Here is a 20393-nt window from a genome sequence, read left to right as displayed (position 1 = left end):
CCTTTGTGGTGGGGTCTGTTCTATGCATTTTGGGGTCTTTAGCAGCTCCCTGGCCTCACCAGATATCAGTAGCCCATCCCCGTTTTTACAACCAAAAACGTCTCCAGACATTGTCAAATGTTCCCTGGTTGGGGGTTGAGGGGGACTGAAAATCACTGACTTGAAGGCCACATGGACTGGCCTTGAACTACTGCTATAATTTAGCTCCTTTTATTCTCTTCTTTGCTTATTTTCCTCTGGTTAGAATGGCCTCTCTGCTCTTCGACTGAGAATTCTGTTCCTGTCTGAGAGCCTTTGCACCTGCTCTGCACTGTACCTGGTGCACCCTTCCCTGGGATAGCTGTTCAGCTGCTACCCACTCAGAGTTGCTGTCCCCGAACATGGCATCCTGGCACCCAGTCACTATTCTGTTGCAAACATCCATTCCCACCTGACATCAATACGTTTGCTTATTGAATGTCTCCCATCACCCCCTACAAGCTAAGCTCCGTGGGATGGGGACTTGGAGGGTTTTACATGTTGCCGTGTCCCCATGATGTAGAAGAGTACATGACACATGCTTAACAAAGAGCTATTGAAAGAATGAGATAATGAATAGGCAGGAACACAGGATGGAGTAAGCAGGACGTATGTGAGATAATGAAGAAATCAGCCCAACTAGAATAGAAGGTAGGTCCTAAGGTTGGGAAATGTACAAAACTTCCCTGGAGTGGGCAAATGGCAGGAGTTATTAACATCCAGACAGTATACTGTATCCATTACCTATCAGGCAAGTGGGTGTCAGAGCAAGTTCCTGAGTTGGGGAGAGATGTCGTAAGAATGGAGCAGAAATGAGAAGCCTGGATTCAACTGGAAAACCATGCAATGAAAACATGGATCCAACTAGAAAATAACACAGTGCTCTGGTGTGAGTGAGGGTGGCAAATTGGTTTCCTCTGTGGTTGGTGAGGAGTATTGGGGTGAGTAGATTCTAAGGGAGAGGTGATTTGATTGAACAGTGTCCACGGTGGCATGAGAAGGGTAAGCTTGCCCGGGGACATCTCTGTTGTAAAGAACTAGGTCAATGGTGGTAATTAGTAATGAAACAAAAGATAGAAAACTGTAAATCACAGACATCTTGGATTTTATTCAAGTTTGGCAAGTTGCATCTTGTACCATTACATTTTAGAAGCAGCTGAGTGAGTTTTTGGTCATGTGTTGGCATGTCAGTCAGGAAGCATCTTTCCCATGAAAAAAAGGAACATTAGTAAGGCTGCCCTACTTATATAAAACCTTAGACAATTATAAAAAGGACCCTGCGATAGTGGGGCAATTTAGTTGTATCTCTGCTTCATTTTCTCTTTTTTGTGTCATGCTAATCTTAAGTAAATTTACTTTTTATGTAGTTGCTTAACGTGTTTTTACAAGTGTTACTTTACTTGTAGCCATTCTTGTGAAATATATGGTTGGAACATTTACAAAAAAACTTCTATTAACCAAACCACAGGAAAACATAGGAGAATGAACAAAAGAAGCCAGCCACAAAGAGGACTGACACCTAATTCCATTTATTTAAAACAAAAATCAGGTAAAACAGATCTATGCTGTTATAAGTCAGGATTGTGGTAACCTATGAGGGGTGGGGACAACTGAAAGGAGATATAAGGGAGATTGCTGGTGAACTGGTGATGTTCCATTTCTTAACCTGGGTGCTGATTAAGTTTCTCTATAATGTATAATACATAGCAGATTGGTAACCTCAAAAATGCTATTGCTTATTCACAATGATAGGTGAAATATACACCAGTCATTGATTCATGGAAGTTGACTATATTCAGAGAGAATGTGTTAGACAGGAAATATAAACAAACAAAAACAACCAACCAACCAAACAGGTGCCTTAGAATCTTATGGACGTAGGGTTCAAATTGCACCTCTGCTTTTTCACTTGGGTGAGGCTGGAAACTTTTTATATTCTTTCTGAGGCTTGGTTTCCTCCTCTGTAAAATGGGAAAAAATGTACACTTTTTTTATGGGAGCCAACTGGAAGCTCTAAATAGCCAAAGCTGGAAGAATTAGAGCAACACAATAAATAAAGTAGTAAGCTATAACCCAAAGTATAAAATCAATGTTCATGAGTCCAAACTGATATAAATAAGTAATTGAACAAATTAATAAGTGAGGGAGAAGAGATAAATCTTCTCTGCAGAATTCCAATTAATTTATGGAGCTATTCCACCCTAAAGAAGGAGCATGACTCCCCACTTTTTCTTTTTTTTTTTTTCTGTTCTTTCTTTTTTTTTTTTTTTGAGATGGTGTCTCGCTCTGTCACCAGGCTGGAGTGCAGTGGTGTGATCTCAGCTCACTGCAAGCTCCACGTCTCTGGTTCAAGTGATTCTCCTGCCTCAGCCTCCTGAGTAGCTAGGACTATAGGCGCCTGCCACCATGCCCGGCTAATTTTTGTATTTTTAGTAGAGACAGGGTTTCACCACGTTGGCCAGGATGGTCTCGATCTCCTGACGTCATGATCCACCCGCCTTGGCCTTGCAAAATGTTGGGATTACAGGCGTGAGCCACTGCGCTCAGACTAACTCCCCAGTTTTTAAGGGTGGTCTGTGCACAACAGCTTCGTTTCAAAGTGTACAGCTTGGGAAGGGGAAAAAGCAACTGTGCAGTGGAGAAAACTGATGAACACTACTTCATCCAGGTCAATATCTTCCAGGTCAACATCAGCAGCGGTCTTACGTCACATGGGTGCTATGTACCCTTGATGTGATGTGATGTGATGTGATGTGAAATGGCATTTTACCTCTGTGATCTTCTTCCCCCAAACCTATACTCCCAGTCTAATCAGGAGAAAAGCATCAGACAAATTCAGATAGAGAGTCATTCTACAAAATACCTGATGAGCACTCCTTCAAACCATCAACTATGTCAACTATGTCAGGTCTGAGAACCTGTCATAGCCCAGAGGAGTCTAAGCAAACAGGATGACTAAATGTAACAATGTCCTGAACAGGATCCTACAGCAGAAAAAGGACATTAGGTAAAAGTAATGCAATCTGAATAAAGCATAGAATTTAGTCAATAATAATGTATCAGTATTGGGTCATTAATTGTAGAAGGTGTAACTACATCATATTAATGTAAGATTTTTGCTGCTGTTGTTAACTTTTTTTTTTTGAGACAGGGTCTTGCTCTGTCACTCAGGCTGGAGTGCAGCAGTGTGATCATGCTCACTGCAGCCTCAACCTCCTGGGCTCAGGTGATTCTCCCACCTCAGCCTCCTGAGTAGCTGGGGCCAGGGGCGTGTGCCAGCACACTTGGCTAATTTTTAAATTATTTGTAGAGGCAGGGCCTCCGTTTGTTACCCAGGTTGGTCTCAAACTCTTAGGCTCAAGCGATTCTCCTGCCTCAGCCTCCCAAAGTTCTGGAATTACAGGTGTGAGCTACCACATCCAGCCATAAGATGTTAATAACAGGGAAACTGTATGCGAAGTATTTGGGAACTCTCAGTACTAGCTTTCTGATTTTTTTGTAAATCTAAATTTGCTCTAAAAAATAAAATCTGTTTTTTTAAAAAATGAGCACCTTACCTTAGGTTGCAAGCATAAAGCAAGATAGCATATATAAACATAAGGCTCTCAAACTTTTGTAGTCCCCTTTCATGGGCAAAAGTCATTAGGGCCCGCCTACCCCACCCATTCCCACATCAGCTTTGTGTTGGTTCACCTGTGCCCTAAGGGTAATGCGAATTTTCTTGGTGACCAGGTCTTAGCTGAATGCTGAATTAGTCATCTGTATAGTTCAGTTTCCTTTGTGAATACAGAATTTGAGAAACTTTTCACAAGTTATATTCCTATTAAAAAATGAAGGTAATTTAAAAGAAAGAATCTGATTTTTAGGCACTGTGGACAGATGGCAGAGCTCAGGGAGGCTGATGAGTGGGTCCAGGGAGTGAGTACAGGGCAAGCACATGAAACTGTGAGAAGGTGATGGGTGGTGCCCGGACTGTGATACTTCTTCATTTACTCAGTTGCTTATTCTGTCTTTCAGTAAATATTTACTACAGTCGCTCAGTAGGTGTGGGGTCTAGAACAGTGAACCAGACAGCCCAAGAGAGTCCATACCCTGAGGGCGATCACCTAGTTTCTTCTCTTTCCTGCCCATATTTTTTTTTCTGATGAGGGTTCCCTTAAGGAGGAACCTGGAGTTCTCTGTCAAAGTAGACTATGACTTATATTCCTAAGTCTTTCCTATTAATAACGTTCACCAATATTGTAATTATTTATCCAATGTGCATTTTCTCTCTAGACCAGGATTTCTCAGCTTTGGCACTGTTGACATTTGAGGCTGGATGTTGGCTGGCAGATGTTGAGAAGCATCCCTGGCCTCAATAGTACTCTGTGTTGTGACAACCAAAAATGTTTCCAGACATTGCCAGATATTCCCCAAGGGACAAAATTGTCCGTGGTTGAAAATCACTGCCCTGCATTGGTGGCTCTCAATCCTGGCTGAACTTTGGAATCTCCTGGAGAGATCTCAGAAACTGTTGCCAGTGGGTACTGATCCCATCCAGGCCAATTAAATGAGACTCTATGGGGATGGGACCTGGGCGTTGACTTTTTTTTAGACTGTATTGGGACTCAGGCGTGAAAACCTCTTTCCTAAGCAGTACGCTTCGTGAAGCCAGGGAGTATTTGTCTTTTATGGGTGGGGGTTGTTAGGACCTAACACAGTGATCTCCCTGAATGAATAAGTGAGCAAAAGAATGGAGGTGAAGACAGGTAGGAAGAAGTGTCAGAAGTTAAAAGTGGTACCGGGACAGTAAAGGAATGTGCTTTGCAAAGAGCAAACCTGGGTTTCAGGGCCGACTCTACCACATTCCCGTTGTGTAACTTTGGGCGAGTATTTAATTTCCCGGGCATTTCAGTTGCTCATCTTAACACAGGAATGACAAGAATATGGGAGAATTCTTCATCAAGGTTGTGTTCCAAGAAAAAAACATTTGTTTCCATTAAAAAAATTGACATGAAAAATCTAGCTATTTCCCAAGGCCTCCTCACCCGACAACTGTTATCGTTTAAGAATGCTGAGGGCAAAAGAGGTGGGATGTCAAGCAGTTGCTCTTCCTGGATTAAGAGTTGAGCTTTATTTTGACCTCAGGGCAATCCTAAGTATGCTGGAGTTTTGTTGTATTTATCTAACATTTTATTATACCTTAATCTATTTTATGGGGAACAGGCAATGTCAACATGAGGGTGGCAATCTGATGGATTGCCTAAGTCTTAAACGAAAGGGTGGGGAAAGTTCATTTCCCACTAGTTTCCCACAGGCTTTCAACCAGATAAACAGCTTTGATTCAGATGACCTTCGTAAGTGGGAAACTGTATGTCAGGGGTCTCCAGCTCAAAAGGCTATGGGCTCAGGGCAGGCTGCATTACTGAGGGAAGCTGGTGATGGGAATGTGTGTGTGAGCTCTTGATGAGTGAACCTTGTTCCTTGGAGTGCATACCCCATCAGAGGGGGAGCCCTGGAGGTCCTCAGCCTCAGCTGATGAGTCCCTTGTGGGAATGCTGGCTCATCTGGTTAATCAAGAGAAATCATTGCTCTGGGTTTTCAGGTACAATCTCTCGATTTTGAGTCTTTGTTCAAATTTTTACAAAATTAATTGTATGGGACAAATGAAATGCTTGTTCAGATCACATCCTTTTACTGATACCTAGTAGATCTTCGATTTGTGTTTGTCCATTCTACTATTAGAAGTGGGCTTCCACTATGAGAAAGGGTCTTGGTGCCTCTGAAGATACCAACCCCGTTAGCATCTCCGCCTTAAGCTGCTGGTGGTTGAAGATATCACTGGCATAGGGGGTGCTCGGAGGAGCTTTAGGGGTAAGGACTCAGAAAGCAGAGCTGTGATCTTTGGCTGATTCTTCACTGTGGCTAGAATAGCGGTGAAGACCTTCTGAGAGGAGAACTGAACTGAAAACCCTTTTGGTTCCAGAAACTAGAAGAAGCCAGTGAAAGGAGTAGTGTAGTGTGGGTTTTTTAAAAAGTTACCATTTATGGGCCGGGCGCCGTGGCTCATGCCTGTAATCCCAGCACTTTGGGAGACCAAGGCGGGTGGATCACGAGGTCAGGGGTTCAAGACCAGCCTGGCCAAGATGGTGAAACCCCGTCTCTACTAAAAATACAAAAATTAGCTGGGCGTGGTGGTGGGCTCCTGTAATCCCAGCTACTCGGGAGGCTGAAGAAGATAATTGCTTGAACACGGGAGGTGGAGGTTGCAGTGAGCCAAGATTGTGCCACTGCACTCAAGCCTGGGCGACAGAGTGAGACTCTGTTTCAAAAAAAAAAAAAAAAAAAAAAAGTTACCATTTATTTAATAAACACCTGGAGAGTAGTGGCTTTGTGCCAGACCTTGTTCCAATTCCTTTAATACATAAAATTATTTAATTCTCCTGACAGCTCTATGAGCCAGGTCCTAGTGTCACTGCATTTTAAAGATGGGGAAACTGGGGCACAGAGAGGTTAAGTGACAACCAAAGTCACACAGCTGTTAAGTGACAGAGCTGGGATTTGAACCCAGGTCTCCCAGCTCCAGAATCCAGGTTCTCATCATTTTTCTTGGCTGCATTTTAATAAGGACAATTTTATCTACAGTAATGAAAAATTATGGTTTTGAAGACTATGTAGAAATATGTAAAACTGGTCTATATAATAGTAATTTAAAAATCAGCTGTCGAATTGTATGTGTGCTATAACTGTTAAAGAACGATATGTAGGAAAGGAGACTAGAAGAAAAAGAATATGAACATTATGAGAGTTATGCAGTATTGGTGAGATTATGGAGAAGGTCTTCTTTTATTGATCTCAGTATTGACTGTGAGGTTTTATTTCTTGTATGATGTTTTATTAATGACTAAAAACCATTTACAGGTTTGTAAATTCTTCCCCCTCTTCCTTCTCTCTAACTGTAGCTTCCAAAGGACAGTGCTTGTGTTCCAGAGCACATGCATCCCATCACTCAGTCCTGTATTTACAGGGTGGATGCATTTCATTCAAGGGGCCTGGCCTGAGGAACTCCCAAACACGCGTTATTCACAATTTGCCCAGTTTAAGACTTGAACCAACAAATGATGGGGTGTTTCCGTTCACCAGCTAATATAGTGCCCCCATGTGGCAGTAGCATAAATACACTTTGCAACTACAATATACAATTCCTAACGCTCTAAAATTCAAGGTGATTCACATTATTTCCAATTTGCACATAAACTGAGACTTTATTACTATTTTTAGAATCAACTGCTATTTCAAATTCACTCCAATCTTGTACAAATGGGTCTCTAGTACTCATTGCCTGTTCCAGGTTGATGGGTTTCCAGGCTGCTAGAGATAGAATGATCCCAAATGACATAGTTTAACACCAACCTCAGCATTTTCTCCCGTTGAGCACTTACTATGAGTCAGGTGTCCTCAGCTCTAGCGACAAAGGACCCTCTCTTGGTTTGTAAGGCACTCATATTCTAGTGCCCTCTTCAATGCTTATTCATCCAACATGTGCTTTTTTATTGAACATCCACTATGGGCTAGGCCTTGTGCTTTGGAGGATTTGAATATTTTATACCCGAATTGTTTCTATCCCAGTCTGTGCCTGGCTCCAAACTACCTTTGCTATGTCTTAGCTGAATGACTTAATCCTTCCATGTCTCAGTTTCCTCCTCTGTAAATGGGTGATGGTAACATTACTTACTTCCCACGATGATTGAGAGTATTCAATGAGTAAATGCATGTGAACTAGCTGGAACTTGGTAAACAGGCAATCCATACTCGGTGTGCGTATTGTCAAACACCACTGTTGGGTAACTCTTATGAAACCCTTCCACCTTCTCACGAAAGCCCTGGCTTTGTCGCTGGGTTTCCGGAGTACACAATTGTTTTTCCCTCTCCTCAAGGAGCGATTCCTCAGCCACAGATTTTTTCAAAGCCCTCTGACCCCTGAACTGCCTCAAGACTTCATAGACACCAGGGGCTAGCACAGCCTGATCTCTAACATCATAAGTCAGAAATGACGCCAGGGTTAGAGCCATGATACTAATGACAGCCATTCACAACACGCTGGGCCAGTGTGAAATCCTGTCTTGCTGACTTCCCATGCCAGCCTAGGAGGGGGTATTATGATGACCCTACATTCCACGTGAGGAAGTGGAGGTTCCACATGGTTATGTGTGACTTTCCCGAGGCCCATATCGGGAAAGTCACATAGGAAAGTGGAAGAGGAGAATCAGGCAGTCTGAGTCTTAACCAAGATGTTCAGCTGACAGTCAGTAGAGGCAAACTCTACGCTTACCAATAATGTGAGTGGAAACACCTGAAAATTAAAATAAAGACACAGTATTGTTTTCTAAAAAGACCGATGTAGTAATTATTTGGAATAGGCTCTATTAGGCACTTCACAAATATTAACTGACATGGGTACCATTATTAAGCCCATTTTACAGATAAGGAAGCGGAGGCACAGAGCAATTAGAAAGGTTCTCTAGGGTTAGACAGGCAGGAATAGCAGGACTAGATTCGTACCCATGCCCCTATGCCACACTGCCTCATAGGTAAACACAAGCAGATGGTCTCCTGTGATCTCTGGCTTCATTAATTCACTGCCAAATAAAAGCAAACTCAGATTTAGTTAGGAAAGATTTTACTCAAAAGGATTATTGCAGTAGAGGGAATGTTCTAACTACATAATCTCCAAGTGTCTCAAGATGAGGCAGTAAATGTTTTGTGTTGCTAAAGAGGCATAAACAAGGCTAGAAAGAAGTGGGTGTTGGGGGCTGGGATGATCAGAGTGACACAATCAGACAGACGTTGAGGGCTGATCAGGAAGGTCTGTAAAGACGACTTGTCTGCTGGCTCAGGCTGAGGGTGGCCCAGGACCTGGGGAAAGGAGAGAAACTACACCGAAGTTAGGTTAACAAACACTTTGTTCTGAGCGACCAGTGGAAACAGGCAGTTCAACTAACCACAAAAACAAAGAAAGGGAGTTTGGAGGCTCTGGGTCTGGCCTTGTCATAGGTACACAAGTGGGAGCATCTGTGAGTCTCATCTAAGTCATATGGGGAAGGGAGTTATTTGCAGTGAGCTGCTTCCCAGAACACAAAAGGGTGGGGACATTTGTTAACCTTTGCAGTTTTCCAGGATTACAGGGCTTGTCTAAAGTTCAACACTGTCATCACCTGTAGGCTCTTCCAAGGAACTTTCCTAAGAGAGTCAGATCCTAGGCTCATGAAGCTGCTCAAAGGCATTGCCTTCCAAAATGTGACAAATTATCCTCTGCTCAGAGGAAAAGGAGTCAAGATCACAATGTCTCCTCCTTGCTCTCATCCCTTTACCTACCGCACTGGCTTGTTACACTCAGTATAATGTTTTCAATGTTCGTACTGTAGCAAGCCTAGAAACTTCATTCCTTTCTATGGCTTAATAATATCCCACTGTTGGATATACCATATTTTTTATCCATTCATTAGTTGATGGATGTTTGGTTAGTTTCCTTTTTTCTGTTATTGTGAATAATGCTTCTATGAACATTCGTGTACAGGTTTTTGCAGAAACATATATTTTCATTTCTCTTGGGTACACACCTAGGAGCAGAATTGCTAGGTCATCTGGTAACATTACATTTAACCTTTTGAGGACTGTTTTCCAAAGCAGAGATAACTAGTTTTAGTGTCTGCAGTAAGTGAAAAAGATGGAGTTTAGGAAAGATACTGAAACTAACTTGAGAAAGAAGAGGGATTATTATGAGGATGTGGAATTTCTTAAGACACACATGGGGAAGAGGTCACTTGAGGTTTACCAGAGACTGAAAAGTTATCATGAGCCAAGAAGATGCTCGTCTATGTCTGTGGACAACATCCGACCTCAGACTCTGCTCTTATTTGTAGCTTTGCCTCTTGTTACTCTTCAAGAGGACTTAGCCCATATCTCCATGTGCATGAAGGAAGACAGACCCCCAGACCCCCATTTGCTATTGAGTTTAATGTCCTTCTGGGTCAGACAGTATCGGACACTGCTTTGGATCTTGCAGCCACAACCCCACATTTCTGAAAGAGAAAAGCTGGTTGACTCTGGTCCAATCAGCCTTAGACAAGTGGTGGAGTTACACAGGACAATTACAACCTTATGGACGGACCCCCTGTGGGGAAGGGGAAGCTCTCAGCATCATGTGTGGAGGCATACAGTGTTGAACACATCAAAGTGTTTGTGGGATGCAAGGTCAAAGGAAGGACTGGAAAGTGCGAAGTTCATGATTCTCATGTGGATTTGGGGAGCAGATGATGGACTTCAGGTTTGGATACAGGTGACAGTTTGCATGTCTTCATGGTCAGCAGCTCTAATTGGGTGGATGACCCTTTTCCTCCTGTCTTAGGTCTCTAGACAGCAGCAGACACCCTGGTTGGGTGTTTATATGCCCTGTAGAGTCAAGGTCATGGTCTTCATCTCTGCACTGCAGAGCAGTTTTCTTCTCTGTGCAGAAGGAATATGCTGGGCATCCTGATATCACACAAGCCTCTAAGGGGAACTGGGTGCTTTAAAATCCATGCCTCCCATATATCTAGCTGTGCCAATAATAAGGCAGAAGCATAAGGTATGGCACATCATAAAATGGGAGAGGCTGTCCATGAAACTCTTGGCCTCACCCAGCAGGGTGTGTATAACCAGGCTCTAGGTACTTTTCACTTCAACCTGGTTCAAAGTTAGTTATTTTCAGGTTAATTCATATCCTTTCTTACAGACCACAAGAGGATCATCCTGGGATTAGCTTGCCCAAACCTCCCTTCTCTGCTCACACAGATGAAGGAGAAGGTGGCTGGTCCAGTATGACAGTGACTGGTGAACTTGGATTTAGGATCCAATAAAGAGTCCAGGTTGATCCCTACCATCTGTGTGATCTTGGCATCTCTTGTTTTCAGTTCCCTCACCTGTAAGATAGGAAGGATAATTTCTACTGTAGACATTTCGGGAATAATTTTATAGGATAGACTTGACCACCAGTGGTATTTAGGGGATTCCAGGGAGACCCACACAGCATTGGTCTGCTGACTGGTGAACTTGCCAGTGCTCAGCTTCTGGCCTCAGCACTGTGGATCCAGAAGTTGGATTTGTCCAGCAACAGGTCCATTTCTTCAGGAACTGGGCACAAAATGGTTATACACACATATTATTATGTATTTGTACCAGAATTCTAATGCATTAATTTACATTAAGGCAGGTGTCTATCACATGGTCCAGACACTTGCATCTGTCTCAGTTGGTACCATCTCCTCTTCTGGCCAGCCCCAGGGAGGAAACCACTTACACTCAAAGGCTATTTACTGAGCACCGACACACATGGAGACATAAGAAGGAAGGAGATGGAGCAAACGTTAAACGCAATCAGTGATGGCAACCAGAGGCATTCATCTCTTAATGGTGTCAGAAGGACAGGAGCACAGACACCTTTTGTCATGACTATCATTCTCTCTCTGGCAGTGTTTGCAGATGCCAACCATGCTAGACTTTCTCTCTCTTTTCCACCCTTTTCTACACTTAGAGGGCTGGCCAATCTCCATTCTAATTAGCATAGCCTTTAAAAAAAGAAAAAAGTACTTTCTTGTAGCAAAAATGGTAAACATTACAAGATAAGGTCCCCCACCATTCTGCCTCTCTTCCTAAGGGGAACTTAGGGACCTCTCCTTCCAAATTCTTTTTTGTTTGTTTGCTTTTACATTTCCACACCTTGGTATGTATAGAATCAACTCTCCTCCTTTTTTGCATTAAATTGGATTTTATTAATTATTATTATACCGCAAGTTATTTTATTTCACTTAACAAAGCATCTTGGAGCAATATCCATGTCATTTTGGATAGTTCTATTCCATCTTTAAAACTGCTTTGTTGTATTCCATTTTATGTACCATAATGTATGTAACCATTCTCCTATTCATGGACATTTAATTCCTTCTTTTGCTCTTACACCGTGCTATAAAGAACATCATTTATGTACCTGCAAGTAGTTCTCTAGGATGAATACTGAGACTTTTGGGGTCAAAAGATAGGCGAATTCACATTGGCTGATTTTAGTCCTGCACATGTTTATCAACAGTGTATGTGAACACCTGTCCTCTCTTTGCGGACAGTAGATTTCAGGCCCCTGTTGTTAGCTTGGAAGCAAGATCTCTTTTCTGCCCACTCGCATACTGATCTTTGAGTTGATTCTCTGCATGTACTCTAATTTTCCTTATTTCCCAATTCTTGGCGGGGATGTCTGGCTACTGACAAAAGAGATCCCTGCAGGAGTCCAAGGAAGATCACATGACACAGGCAATGTGAAATACTCTCTCATTAAAAGGAGAAAGACATTAACTGTTATTTGTTTATCATGGTGTATGTAGCTCAAAGGGTGATTTAATGTTCATGTTATCTTCAACTTGGGAATTTCAGACATCTACATTTTGCACTTGTGGGTATAAAACACTCTTTCCGGGGTCCCTAATACCCTCTTGGCTGGGTGGGTACACTCCTATCTCAAATTCTGAGAAGCTTAAGTCATACTCTGTGTATTACATTACTCTCCATTTTCACAGAGCAATGCAATTAGGGCTTTCTATTTGGTTTCTGTTGTAACTTTCTTTCTAGGCTTGACGTCTATTCCATAGCTCAGGGTCAGTCCTAGACAGGAAAAAAGGCCCAGGAGGGTGAGAAACACAGGTGGCCATGAACTTTTAACTTTTATAATCCAGAATGAGCTTGCCCCTGTGGGCAGCCTCTGTTATCGCCCTGTGTCTCCATAAGGCAAAACCAAGTCCAAAGTATGAGTTTGTAATGAATGTTTGACTGAAAGTTTTACAGAGTGAGTGAGGCTACATCAAACACTACACTTTGTAGATTACTAAAACTACTTCCATTAGATGTCTTGGTTTTCCTTCCCAATTTCTTTGGCCAGCAGCCACTCCTGGACTACCCTTCCCCCAAAACCTTTCTCTTTCCACCTATGCCCATCCACCACCCCTCAGTTCTACATTATGTCCCTTTCTTTATATGGAGAAATGTATCTGTGTGGCTTGGCTTCTCCTCCCACCTCCCCACTTAGTACATAAAGAAACTTCCTCAGGAATCCCTCTCTTCAGAGAGCATGGAGAATCCTAAACAACGTAATATGTTTTCCTTGTTAAATATTTTCTCTTGTCACTGTGGTTTGAACTCACTCCCTACTCCCCTGACCCTATGCAGGTGGTGATTGCGGGCTTGGTCACGCTTTGTGCAAGTATCTGGATGAGCTGGGCTTCACGGTATTCGCCGGAGTTTTGAATGAAAATGGCCCAGGAGCTGAGGAATTGCGAAGAACCTGCTCCCCGCGCCTCTCGGTGCTCCAAATGGACGTCACGAAGCCAGTGCAGATAAAAGATGCTTACAGCAAGGTTGCAGCAATGCTGCAGGACAGAGGTACTGCCGCCAGCACCCTCAGTGCCTTTACCCTCCTCCTGAACACCCAGTTCTTGTTCCAGCTTGGGTTGATCATGCCCCCTACTCCACTCTGGCCACTGCTTGCACTGGAACACACCTGTGCTGAACCCCTACCATGTGTGGGGGCCTCTATCAACATGAAGACCTTCGGAGTAACTCAGACATGGGCCCATCCACACAGAACTTACAGAAACCTCTATCTCATTCTCACCAACTTCTCAGTCACTCTTCCATGAACAACTCCACCAGCCCCAGCTCATTGCTTTCCTGTCTACAATAGCAACATGCATTAGAGTCCTCAGCTTAGAAGAAAAATACCTTCATGGTCACTGTCCTCCTTTACCCATTACCCCTCCTCTTCTCTTTCCTTCATGGCCAAGCTCCATGGAACCCTGTAGCTCTCTGATTCTCTTCCTCACCTTCAATTTGATGTTGGTTCTCACTCTGCCTCCCTAACTAATCTGGCAAAGCTAATCAGTATTAGCCTGAAGACCTAGTTGGTTTTTTTTTTTTTTTTTTCAACTTTTATTTTAAATTCTGGGTTATACGTGCAGGATGTGCTGGTTTGTTACATAGGTAAACATGTGCCATGGTGGTTTGCTGCACAGATCCACCCACCCTGTAGGTATTGAGCCTAGGATTCATTAGCTATTATTCCTGAAGCTCTACCTCCCCTCCCTACAACAGGCCCCAGTGTGGGTTGTTCCCCACCATGCGTCCATGTGTTCTCATTGTTCAGCCCCCACTTACAAGTGAGAACATGCGGTGTTTGATTTTCTGTTCCTGCTTTAGTTTGCTGAGGATAATGGCTTTCAGCTCCATCCATGTCCCTGCAAAGGATATGATCTCATTCTTTTTAACGGCTGCATAGTATTCCATGGTGTATATGTACCACATCTTCTTTATCCAGTCTATCATTGATGGGTGTTTGGGTTGATTCCATGTCTTCACTATTGTGAATAGGGCTGCAACGAACCTACGTGTGAATCATCTTTATAATAGAATGGTTTATATTCCTTTGGATGTATACCCAGTAATGGGATTGCTGGAAGACCCAAGTTTTAACTTCCCTGCGGTATTTAAGCATGTTGTTTATACTGTCCTCCATGGCTTTGGGGTCCCCAGCCCCCATTGCTCTCCTAGTTCTCCAATCTTTCTTTCCACTTCTCCTGGATGAAACTTTGCCTCTGTCTCCCCACAAATACAAATGCTACTGAGGGTTGCATCCCCAGACTTCTCACTCCATGTGTCTGGGGCCACACCATTTGCTCCCTATACCGAGAGTTCTCAATCCAGCTGCACATTAGAATCATTTGAAAATTACCCTGCTGGGGTTCAGGATGGGCTATGTAACTTGGCAGACCCAAAGCAATATGAAAATATGGGGCCCCTAGTTTGAGTTTGGAAAATTATTAGGAATGTAAGATGGTGACAGCAGAGACTGAAACCACATACAGGACCCTTCTGAAGCACCAGGCCCTGTGTGACTGAACAGATCCCCCAAACCCAATTAAATCTGTCCCTAGGATGGAATCCCAGGTATCATTAGTTTTTAAAGCTCCCAATGTGATGCTTATGTTAGGGCAGGGCCAAAAAACACTGGTTTATACCAATAACTCCCAAATATACTAATATATTACCAACCTAACCCTTCTTCTCCACGTATACAAAGTTATCTACCAGACATCTTCCCTTATACTCCAGAGGCTTCAACTTCAACATGTCAAAAACTGCTCATTGTTTTTTTATTCCCTGCTGCCATTCTGCGAATCGTTTTGCTCTCCTGCATCCCACAGCTCCGACACTGGCACTACCACCTAACCAGTCATTCAAGCCGGAAACCTGTGGGTCACTGAGACCCTCAGCTTATCCTCAATGCCTGTATTCTACTGACCCTAGTCCTGTCAAGTCTACCTCCTGGGTAGTTACCTTCCAGCTCCTTCCTACCATTGCATAGCGCTATGACTTAGCACTGCATGCACTGGACCCTCACCTTCTTCCACCTGGGCTATCCCAATGGCCTCCTTGGATATCCCAATTGGCTATCCCAATGGCAACCCATCTTTCCTTCCCCATTACTTTCCAGAGACTAATCTTCACAGCATTCACATTTTACAATGCCATCCATCTCCTAAAATCCTTTAGACATACAGAGCCTCCATGCACAGGGGTCTTCCCATGTGGCATGCCTGTGGTGGGGAATTTGTTTTATCAGTGGTTTGTTGGTTCCCTATCAGTGGTTCCCTATCTAAACACCTTAACAAGGATTAGAGGTTCTTTCAGGATAATGGCTCCTGCCAAACCCTTAATCTGCAATACCTGCTGGTTCACTTAGTAAATTCTGAAGAGTTTCTGGAACAGAATGTTCTACTTTACATCTCTGCACATCTGGCTTCCTGTTACAGGAATTCCCCTCCCACTCCCACTCCTTTTCCCTAAGACTCTTGCCTTTGTCCAGTGGCAGACTCTAATCCCACGGGAGACCTGGCTCACACGTAACACCTCCTGCATGGTCTTCCAGGTGTCACAGGTTGTGTCATTCACTTACTCTTCCAGACACTCACTCATTATGGTTTTCTGTCTCCAGGACTGTGGGCTGTGGTCAACAATGCTGGGGTGCTTGGCTTTCCATCTGATGGGGAGCTTCTTCCTATGACTGACTACAAACAATGCATGGCCGTGAACTTCTTTGGAACTGTGGAGGTCACAAAGACATTTTTGCCTCTTCTTAGGAAATCCAAAGGAAGGCTGGTGAATGTCAGCAGCATGGGAGGTGAGTCAGCATTTTCACACGTGGTCATGGGGTGCCCATCACAAGACATGGCTCATGGCATTCTTTGTGGGCTGAATAAAAAAGCAGGGCATGCAAAGGCAGGGCTGGGTCAGGATTAGTCAAATTGTTTATCCCCTGTTGACTTTCACACAATAAAACCTTTCTCCTCTTCCAAATTCTTTTTTTTTTTTTTTTTTTTTTTTTTTTTTTTGAGACGGAGTCTCGCTCTGTCGCCCAGGCTGGAGTGCAGTGGCCGGATCTCAGCTCACTGCAAGCTCCGCCTCCCGGGTTCACGCCATTCTCCGGTCTCAGCCTCCCGAGTAGCTGGGACTACAGGCGCCCGCCACCTCGCCCGGCTAGTTTTTTGTATTTCTTAATAGAGACGGGGTTTCACCGTGTTAGCCAGGATGGTCTCGATCTCCTGACCTCGTGATCCGCCCGTCTCGGCCTCCCAAAGTGCTGGGATTACAGGCTTGAGCCACCGCGCCCGGCCCCAAATTCTTTCAGGTACAAACTCTCATCTGCCTTCTAACTCATCCATTTATTACTGGGGATTTAGGGTTCATATATATCTTCATAATGTGACTGCCAACACACAAGGTTGCTAGATTTGCACAGGAAATCTCACATTACAAATAATGTCAGCATTTCAGGCAATCTGTTTTCAACACTTCGTCAATTTAACACACTGTGTTCAGTTCCCTGTAAGCTGAGTAGGCCATACTTTCCCTCTGTTCATGCCGTCAAACACAAGCTGCCTGCTATTGTTAACCTGAAGATTATCCCCAGTGTTGAGCAGCCTCAACCCAGCTGGGTCAGGATGTGATGACACTGGATGGTTTGTCTCTCTGTTTCCAAGAACAAATAGTACACAACTTGAGTCAAGGACTGAACAGTCTTGCCTTTTCGTAAACAATGCCCATGTGTGTCATAGTGCACCCTCTTTGCTGGGGCGGACATTTTCAAACTGGGGTTCCTCGGGCTTTTATTCAGTCTGGGGAAGATCCATTGACCTGACTTTTGGGTCACTGGGTCACTGCAGAGGTGAGAGGGAAGCCAAAGGGATGGGCTCTGGACTCTAGGACCCTGCCTTCAAGTAGAGGAGTACCACTCTTCACTGTTGGATCAATTAATTCTCAGTAAAATTTCTTAAAATAAAGGATACGACTAGGCTGTTTTTGTTTGTTTGCTTGATTTTTGTGTTTTGTGCTTTTTTTTTTTTTTTGGTAATGTGAATATCAGTTCTAGAATGATTTGGTGGGGGAAGGGGTTCTTCGTATTTCCTAGACAAATATTGTTGTCCATCACATTCTATTTCCTGGCTTTAACTCAGTAATTTTCTTAAAACTAACTGCTATTGTCTTTGACTAGAGTGTTGGTTGGCCTGAGGCATAAGCAAAGAAGAAGGAGGGAGAGAGAGAGGGAGAGAGAGAGAGAGAGAGAGAGAGTTGGGGGAGACAAAGGTTTCTTCAGGATGGTTAGGAGCCATGAGTATTATATTTTAGCTGTGTGAGAACCCTAAAGTATTTCTAATTTCCTGCTACCTTGCCGAAGCAAATGAATCCTGAGAAAACACACAGCAATATTTTCCTAATCTTTGTTCTGAAAGCCTTTACAATTTTGGCCTGTGTGGAAGCCTCACCTTTCTCGTTTCCCTGGAACAGTCTAGTACTTCTGGGAAAGTCTCACAGACTCTATGCCTCGCTTATATAATAAATATTTACTGAAATAACAGAGTACTGCCTCCTCCTTGGCACGTTGACAAGGAGGTTTCTCTTTTTTTCTCTGTTCTCAACTTTGAGCAACACCTTCATGCATATGAGATCACTTTAGTTATTGCCAAAATGTGGAGTATGTGCTGTAGGCCCAGTGTCTGGCATGCAGCAGCAACTCAGTTAATCAATGAAGAAAGGCAAGTGTGTGAACAAGTGAAAAATGGAAAATGGATTAATGAATGGGTAAGCAAAGAGCTTAAAATACAAGGCTAGGTGTGGTGGCTCAAGGATATAACTCCAGCACTTTGGAAGGCCAAGGCAGGAGGATTAGTTGAGCCCAGGAGTTTGATACCAGCCTGGGCAACATAGTGAGATCTCGTCTGTACAAAAACAAACAAACAAAAAAACCAGGCATGGTGGCATGTGCCTGTAGTCTCAGCTACTCAGAAGGCTGAGATGAATCAGTTGAGCCTGGGAGGTCAAGGCTACAGTGAGCTGTGTTCATGCCACTATTCATGCCTGGGTGACAGAGTGAGACCCTCTCTCAAAAAATAACTTATAATACAGAGCATACACTTCCGCATATCTTCGACTTGGCCTCTAAAGGTCTTTCCAAGCCAGAACTCCTTACTCTGTTGTCATGTATTTTTATTGAAGGGAAACCCTGAATGCCAAAATAAATAATGTATCTCACTCTTATTCTCACCCTCTGGTTGTGCAAATTCATTACACCCAGCTATGTCCATCTATTTTCTTAAGATCATCACCAAGTTAACCTATCTGAAACAAAACTTGCTGTCAGCCCTCCAGAATGCCTAGAAATACAGCTAACTAGGGAGGTGAAAGATCTCTACAAGGAAAACTACAAAACGCTGCTCAAAGAAATTGGAGATGACACAAACAAATGGAAAAACATCTCATGTTCATGGATAAGAATCAATATAGTTAAAATGGCCACTCTGCCCAAAGCAATTTATAGATTCAATGCTATTCCTATTAAACTACCATTGAGGTTCTTCACGGAACGAGAAAAAAAGATTTAAAAATTCATATGGAACCAAAAAAGAGCATGAATAGCCAAGGCACCACTAATTAAAAAGAACAAAGCTGCAGGCATCACACTACCTGACTTCAAACTATACTACAGGGCTACCTGTAAGCAAAACAGCATGGTCCTGGTACAAAAGCAGATACAAAGATCAATGGAACAGAATAGAGTACCCAGAAATAAAGCAATACACCTACGACTATCTGACCTTCAACAAACCTGACAAAAACAAGCAACGGGGGTAAGGATTCCCTATTCAATAAATGATGCTGGGGTAACTGGCTAGCCATAGGCAGAACATTGAAACTGGACCCTGACTTCTTTCTGTCCTAGTCTTTTGAGTTTCAGAGCTTTGAGTCATCTTGGATTTGTTTTTCTCCATGCCTCTCTCTTCTTTCTCCCACCCACTCACCAAGATGTATGAAGTTTTCCTTCACCACAACCAGCTTTGAAACTTCATGTTCCAGAGACACTCTAGAAATGAGTTTATTTGTAGGACTCAGAAACCACCCAATGTACTTTATAAAGCTGTTAAAACAGTAGCAAGAAATCAGAAGAGATGGGAGGCGTATGTACTCAACAGGGCCGGGAGTTTGTGTAAAGACAGAAACAAAGCACTGTCCAGAGAGGAAAAAGATATTTCATGCAAATGGAAACCAAAAAGATCAGGAGTAGCCATACTTATATCAGGAAAAATAGATTTCAAGACCAAAACCATAAAAAGAGACAAAGAAGGTCATTATATAGTCATAAAGGTGTTCATTCAGCATGGGGATATAACCATTGTAAATATACATGCACCCAACACCAGAGCACCCAGATGTATAAAGGAAATATTATTAGAGCTAAACAGAGAGATAGACCTCAATACATTAATAGCTGGAGACTTCAATACTCCACTTTCAGCTTTGGATAGATCACCCAGGCAGAAAATTAACAAAGAAACATCAAACTTAATCTGCACTGTAGACCAAATAGACCTAATTGTTATTTACAGAACATTTTATCCAAAGGCTGCAGAATACGCGTTCTTCTCCTGAACTCATGGATCGTTCTCAAGGATAGACCATATGTTAGGCCACAAAATAAGTCTTAAAACATTTTAAAAAATGAAATAATATCAAGCATCTTCTCTGACCACAATGGACCAAAACTAGAAATAAAAAATAAGAGGAATTTTGGAAACTATACAAGCGCATGGAAATTAAACAATATGTTTCTGAGTGACCAGTAGGTCAATGAAAAAATTAAGAAGAAAATTTAAAAATTTCGCAAAATAAATGATAATGGAAATCAAACATCCCAAAACCCATGGGATGTGATGAAAGTAGTACTAAGAGGGAAGCTGGTAGCTATAAGTGCCTACATTAAAAAA

The 20393-nt window shown here is 42.9% G+C and overlaps 1 protein-coding gene across 1 annotated transcript in view; it reads left to right on the top strand.

The window, feature by feature from the left end:
* Window positions 1-20393, top strand: part of HSD17B2 (hydroxysteroid 17-beta dehydrogenase 2) — a 64585-nt gene that overhangs the window by 20662 nt on the left and 23530 nt on the right. The window contains exons 2-3 of the mRNA XM_003917233.4: window positions 13249-13461; window positions 16070-16255. Of these exons, the coding sequence (XP_003917282.1) occupies window positions 13249-13461; window positions 16070-16255 (399 nt within the window). The remainder of the gene's footprint in view (window positions 1-13248; window positions 13462-16069; window positions 16256-20393) is intronic.

Source organism: Papio anubis, chromosome 18 (genome assembly GCF_008728515.1).
Source record: "Papio anubis isolate 15944 chromosome 18, Panubis1.0, whole genome shotgun sequence".
Lineage (NCBI taxonomy): Eukaryota > Metazoa > Chordata > Mammalia > Primates > Cercopithecidae > Papio > Papio anubis.
This window is presented reverse-complemented; position numbering and strand designations above follow the sequence as displayed.